The sequence below is a fragment of the Solea senegalensis genome, linkage group LG2 (genome assembly GCF_019176455.1).
Source record: "Solea senegalensis isolate Sse05_10M linkage group LG2, IFAPA_SoseM_1, whole genome shotgun sequence".
NCBI lineage: Eukaryota > Metazoa > Chordata > Actinopteri > Pleuronectiformes > Soleidae > Solea > Solea senegalensis.
The window spans coordinates 31,773,209-31,780,330 of NC_058022.1; the positions used below are offsets into that span (position 1 = coordinate 31,773,209).

The 7,122-nt window shown below is 40.3% G+C and overlaps 1 protein-coding gene across 1 annotated transcript; it reads left to right on the forward strand.

Annotated features, from left to right (window-relative positions):
• The first annotated feature begins 718 nt into the window (after window positions 1-718).
• Window positions 719-6,480, forward strand: acadl (acyl-CoA dehydrogenase long chain). The gene is made up of 11 exons (XM_044047921.1): window positions 719-905; window positions 1,631-1,798; window positions 2,157-2,294; window positions 2,378-2,542; window positions 2,849-2,915; window positions 3,044-3,208; window positions 3,283-3,384; window positions 3,573-3,686; window positions 4,347-4,474; window positions 4,575-4,661; window positions 5,285-6,480. Exons 1-11 carry the CDS (start codon window positions 814-816, stop codon window positions 5,376-5,378), a joined length of 1,320 nt encoding a protein of 439 aa, XP_043903856.1. The 5' UTR covers window positions 719-813; the 3' UTR covers window positions 5,379-6,480.
• Window positions 6,481-7,122: the final 642 nt, after the last annotated feature.

The following is a 7,122-nucleotide window of genomic DNA, read 5'->3' on the forward strand; positions in this document are numbered from 1 at the left end:
TTAAAATATACAGAATGCAATTATACAGAATACAGAATAGAACACAAATATTTAAATTAAATTTTCCGGGGACAAAAAATTGTAACTTCCTGTACTTTGGTGGATTGTCTATGAATAATATAGAAGCCTAGACATTGAACTAACCATGCAGATATATTCATAGACAATCCACCTCTACTGCGGTTTGAATCTTGTGTAAATATTGCTTTTATATCTTAATACCTTTTTTTATTTTTTGACTCTTATTTATAACTTCAGACCTTTGCTGACTTATGTTGTCTTTGTTGGCAACTGTTTCATGTGCCATTGAATTGAATTAACCTAATTATCATAAAATAATCCAATGTGCAATCCTCTTTCCCCTCTTTAATCATATCAGTATTTTATTTGTTTATACTGGTATATTATTTTCATGTATCAAAACATTTCATTCCTGGGTTTTCATTAATTTCATTAATTTGCTGTTAATACATAATACACATTCATTTTGTCACTGTCAGTATCTTCTGTTTTAAATAAAGTTGCTTCAAAATGCCCCGTAGTTCTCGCCATCCTGTTTTTGTTTGTTTGTTTGTTTTTTAAAGTGGTGTCTTTTTAATTTGTTTTTTTTTCTTGGTCAGAGGAAATGTTCTTCTTTTATTTAATGAATTAATTGATAAATGTTTCACTTTTCAACCGCTGTACACTAGAACGGACGTTGACGTTGAATGTTGTGTGGATCTCGCGAGAGTGGAAGTTTGTTCCAACTTTACTTGAGTAGGTCCACTTCTTCGAGATCTCCTCCTATTCCTACCTCGAGTTGTATTTAGCAAGATGTTTTCTCCTCCTAATGTGGTCAGGTCTGCTCTCCTGACTTTGAGAAATGTGTCCGGCCGAGGTCATGTGCTGTCCGCAGCTGCTGCCAGGTAAAACTGTGTCCTGAAATTCTAACGTTTGTCTTCTTGACCTTCTTGATCTCGCGAGCTTGAAAAAACAACAACACCACAACCGCGAGAAAACGACGGCTCTGTGATTTTAAATCAGAGCTGGTCTAAAGTCAATCAATTGGTGCTCAATTATCTAAATAATGTGTCAAAGAATCGTTGTTGTTTGTTTTTTTTAAGTTGTAAAACTATAATAGGGACGTTGTCTTCACCGTGTCCTCATTTACCCTGGACACGGTGTCATACAGACAGGTTAATTATACAACCATGTGTAACTGTTAACAACGCTGTTGTTAGTGCCATATATAATTGTTAATATGAATTCTTGGAAGGTCAGTATGATCAATATAATTAAATTATGAAAATCACTATTTGATATAGCAAGACTGTACTAATTCTTTGAAATGTTGTGGTCATAGATCTGAAATATTCTCGACAGTAGATCTGTGTTGCAAATTAAAAACTTGGTCCAAGTTGACGGCCAAACTGTGTCAATAGTTATTTAAGAATATACTTTCCCCAAGAGATCTTAAAAAAATTGTAACAAAACAAGCTTATAGATTGAAAACAAGAAAAAAATTAACTAATTATATCAATTAAATTTTCTGTCTGTGTTTGTACACCAAAGAAGCAATGTCACACTTCCCATAATCCTTAGCAGCTGTATCAATATGAATTTATCTGTCATGTGTTTGTTTTTTTTCCAGTCGATCACAACACTCGGGTCAGTCTGCCCCTTCAAACCGCCCGGAGACGTCCAGTGCCAAGACACTAATGGACATCGGGACCCGACGGATCTTGAACGAGGACCACGACCTCTTCAGACAAAATGTCCGCCGCTTTTTTCAAGAGGAAGTAGTACCTTACCACAGCGAGTAGGTGTAATAATCATCCTCCATTACATTGACTTCAGCTGGTATATTCACTTTCACTATTGTTTTCCATCTGGTCACATGAATCCTCCTGTTTTTATGGATTTTATACATTGTAAACTTGTTTTGTTTATTTTAATGCTACTGTAAAGTGTATTGTTTAGTTGCTTCATTTGTATTGCTCTGTTGTGTATTGTTGTTTACCAAATGTACACCCAGCAACCACAGACCTTAGAATAGACATCAAACAGCTATAAAGTGAGAATTTGATGCAAAAAATGGCCATAATGAAATGTACAATAGCCTTTTTTTTCATTTTCATTCCCCGCGTCACCATGATTCTTTATTTTATTTGTTCAAGGTGGGAGAAGGCGGGCCAGGTAAGCAGGGAGGTGTGGGAGAAGGCTGGCGAGCAAGGCCTGCTGGGAATCATGGTACCAGAGAAGCATGGTGGCATAGGAGGAGACCTATTTTCTGCTGCTGTCGTGTGGGAGGAGCAGTGAGTAAAAATAAAGTGTAAAAAACCCTTTTGTCGTATCTTACATCAAACACTACAGTGTTGATTCTTTTTATTTCATCCAGAATGTACTGCAACTGCTCAGGCCCGGGATTCGCCTTGCACTCCGACATTATTTTACCTTACATCGTGAACTACGGGACCAAGGAGCAGACTGAACGCTTCATCCCTAACATTGCTGCTGGGAAAAGCATTCTTGCTATAGCGATGACGGAGCCTGGAGCAGGCAGGTGAGGACTTAAGCGTGGATGTACAGTAATAGACCTTGTTCACATCTGGTAGAAACACTCGTCCTCTCTGATCTGATTGCATGTGGCCAGGCTTAAGTGTGACGGTTCACCCCTGATGTTAACCTGGATGTTTTTCACCCCTTTATTCAAATACTTGCTGACATCATGACTGTTTTTAAGGACTTTGACTGTACAAATGTGTCTGCTGTCTGTGCGATTGGATCACTCTGGGTGGATACCAGGTCATAAATAACTGAGTAATGCACGTTCTGCAGCTTTGATGACCTTTCCCCCGTATTTTTTCAGTGATCTTCAAGGTGTGAAGACGTACGCCAAGAAGGATGGCAGTGACTGGATTCTCAATGGCAACAAGGTGCTGAGGGGGGGCGGGGGGGAAGCAAACTAACTAACTAACTAACTAACAAACAAACAAACAAACAAACAAACAAAACAAATATGGATGCATGGCAGCATAAGCTTGACAACTTTTCCTTTCACCAGGTGTTCATCTCAAACGGCTGGATGTCAGACGTGGTGGTGGTCGTGGCCGTGACCAACCGCGAGGCGAAGACGGCGGCGCATGGCATCAGTCTCTTCCTCGTGGAGGATGGAATGAAGGGCTTCCATAAAGGACGTAAACTGGATAAGATCGGTCTGAAGGCACAGGTATTGGTGGGCTCGGCGATGTTTCATCCCTCTTCTTCTGCCAGAGTCTGAACCTGTTCATCCTTCCTTTAAAGGACACAGCCGAGCTGTTCTTTGAGGATGTGCGTCTCCCAGCTGATGCCATCTTGGGTGAAGTCAACAAGGGTTTCTACTACCTCATGAATGAACTGCCTCAGGTGAAACACAAGAAACGATGTGTTAAGGAATATTCTATACGAATAATACACACACATACATTTTTGTACATCAGTGGGTGAATTTCATTACATTACCTTGCATTAATTGCTTCCAGAGTGATTAGTTTGTTGTATTTTATGACGTGACGGTCCTGAGTCAGTCCATTTGTTACCGTCATTTGGAACAGGAGCGCTTGGTGATCGCTGACATGGCCATAGCGAGCTGCGAGTTCATGTTCGAGGAAACCAGGAACTATGTGACGCAAAGGAAGGCTTTCGGCAAGACGGTCGCTCACCTACAGGTCTGTAGCGGCAACTGAAACTGTGTGTAAGTGACATTAGTGACATCTAGTGGTGAGACTGCAGAATGCAACAAAGTCACTCTTCACTACTGGTTTCCGAAGCATGCCAGTGTTTCTTGTGTTTGGTTTATGCTGTGGAGACACAAGTTTCCATGAAGCAAGGCCTTTGTCTAAGGTACATATAAAAGGCTCAGAAACCAAACAATTATTAATTTAAAGTGATTATACAATTATACTACCATACTTTAGACATTCCCCACCACTATATGTGACAGAAGAGGACTGAGCCTTCGTCATTAGAGCCTGGATGATATGGAACTTTGTCTCCATTGATCTCAGACACACTTCATCCTTTGCTACTTTAAAACTGCATATTAAAAATGTGTTTTTTAATCATTTATCAATTTAATGACATTTATAGGGGCTAAAAACATGGGGATTAAGTCAATTGGACATTCTAGATTGACCATAGTGTGAGAGTGAATGGTTGTTGGTGTATGTATGTGGCCCTGTGATGGACTGGCAAACCGCCAGGTTGTACCCCGTCTCTCGCCCTATGTCAGCTGAGTTTGGCACAGCTCCCGACACGATGGATGGATGACATATTTATAATAAATACATTTAATAAATATGTCATTGAATTCATGTTTCTCACCCAAGACTGTGCAGCACAAGCTGGCAGAGTTGAAAACTGAGATCTGCGTGGGCCGAGCGTTTCTCGACAACTGCCTTCAGCTCCACTCTCAGAAATGCCTCGATGCCTCCACGGCTTCCATGGCCAAGTACTGGTGAGAGTGTTTTTTTTATGTTCTTTAACTATTCACCAGCCTCTCTATAATAAGCTTCATTACTGTCACGTACTTGCATGTTTTATTGTTTGTTCTCCAGGGCAACTGACCTTCAGAACAAAGTGGCCACTCAGTGCCTGCAGCTCCACGGAGGCTGGGGTTACATGTGGGAATACCCCATCGCCAGGTAAGAGTTAATCAAGCAGTGCAACAAGGAGAGAGGGAGACAAAAATGCTTCATTTCATTTATTGTGACATGATGATTATTAAGTCTCAAGTATTCAATCATTAGATTTGTATGCAGTTTCTTCGGTGTCATGTAATGTGATACGCTGATGACACCTGTGATTGGTTTTGACGCCAATAGTTTTGAGTTAAGGCTGGCTGCTATTGGACGATACCATCTGTCAGTCACACTGACGTCCAATCATCTGCCATACTTTTTCTCCAAGCGGGAAAGAACCAATTAGAATCATGTTCTGTTGGAGAAGAGCTGAAACGACCGACTGAGACCATGTTTTCTGACATTTTTCCTGATGAACTTCCAGAGAAACCTGGAAGATTGTATATAGTCTATGTGGAAAAACATCTGTTTTGCCAGGTGTTGTCGGGACATTCCTGAGCATCACATACACATTTTCATGGGTTTTAAATTTTGCTAATATATAAGACCAACTTTTAATCACATTATTCTATTAAAAATGACAACAATCACAGAAGTTTGAAGGTTATAAGCCCTTATTTTGCCAGAAAACTTGAGAAAAATCATATATATCCATATTTGCTGAGCCTGTCTCTCCGTCTTTCCAGGGCTTTTGTCGACTCGCGTATTCAGCCCATCTATGGAGGCACCAACGAGATCATGAAGGAGCTGATTGCGCGCAGCATTGTCAGACAAACCTGAGACGTTTATAGCTCGTTTTTGCCGGGATGCGAGGCAGGTGGGTGGGATAGGCAGGCCGATTTTAACACTGTGATTAATTGCACCGGCGCAGTTGGTGAGAATAAGAAGTGAAACTTGTCAGTATACTGCGGTTTGACTCATTTTTAATAAATTCAGGGGGCAGTTTTGCAGCTAATCATGTTAGCAGACAACAATGATTTAGTTGTGTACTAACAATGCTCGGTATTTTTCTTTTAAAACGTGTCCCGTAATGCACTTTGTAACTGTGTTTTAAAAGGTGCTATTGTTATTAATATTATATACAATAAATATACACAGTCAAGGCATCAACATTGAAAGCCTAGATTGAGAAGCATCAGTTAGAAGCTAAATGCCAACACAAACAAAACTAAAAGCTGCTTTACAATTTTATCCCAACATGAGAAAAATTTATATGTTGCAGTGTTCATAGTTTGATTCCTCCTTGCTGCATTGTGTTATTTCAACCAGTAGATGGCAGTATATGTTTACATTTAGAGGAATAACAACTTGAACAGGCATCCAACACATGCACTGGGCACCTATAAAATGTTCACCTTGATTTTTATCATTTATTTTTCACATTTTCCTTTTTTAGATTTAAATCATTCTTCATACATTACTGGTAAGTTGCAGTTGGGCCTTTGGGAGTCCTTTAACAGTGCAAGTCCTTCAGTGTCTGCCTATTTGACGATGATTTAAAGCTGTGTCTGTGGTGACACGCGGTGACAGACTGATCAAGAGGTTTCTTCTGTTTTTGTACAATATAATATGACCCCATCTCTGTATAATCACCGAAGTCCAAAATTTATTCCACAGTTTTGTGAACATAAACTGGCAAAAACACTGAAATAGTCCAATATATTGTCAAATTATAAATCCCACAGCTGGGAAATCAGAAGAAAAAATTAAACTTCGGGTGGAAATGACAATTTTGGGGGATCCAATGTGGGCATACGGTGGTAATGTGAAGAACTGCACACGGTGACTTCTTTTTATCATGCCTGAGCCTATTTCTGTTCATGTTGATGTGTTGTTCTCCTGCAAAGAGAAAATTAAATAAAAACATGACAAGGAAAAAAAAGCTGTTTGAGCTGTTCTATGGTTCAATAATGCTTCCATTGACTGGAGAAGTCGCATGTTGCTGCTGAATATCTCGTCCTTCCCCTCTGAGCATGAGGGAGAATCTCTGGTAGTTTTCATTTAGCTGTTAAAGTCAAGAGGTGTTTGTTAAAAACGCAGTGGTCTTACATGGTGGACTGGAAAAGACCCGGTCCTGATGTAAGTCTGATGCTGCTTTTCCACTACATAGTCCTGCCTCGGTACGGCACGGCTCGACACAGTTTGGTCGGTTTTTCCCATTACTATATAGTACCTCCTCAACGTGGGCGGAGTCATCACAGCATGGACCAATCAGTGGCCAGCAGTCTGACGGCTCAGCTCGCTTGGAACCTTGCCAGAGCAGGTACTAATAAAAGGACCAGGTACTGTCGCTAATGGAAATGCAAAAATAACAGTGCCGTGCCGAGGTGAGCCGAGCCGTGCTGGGACCATGTGATGGAAAAGGCTCATTCTGTCATAATGAAAACAATAATTCATACACTCAGGAGAGTGAATTAACAAATATTTGATGTAATATTTTTGCCAAATGGAAATATGTTCACCTAACTCTCACACACTGAACCTTTAATTGTCTGCCTCCGGATTCCAGTAGTGACAAGTGTCA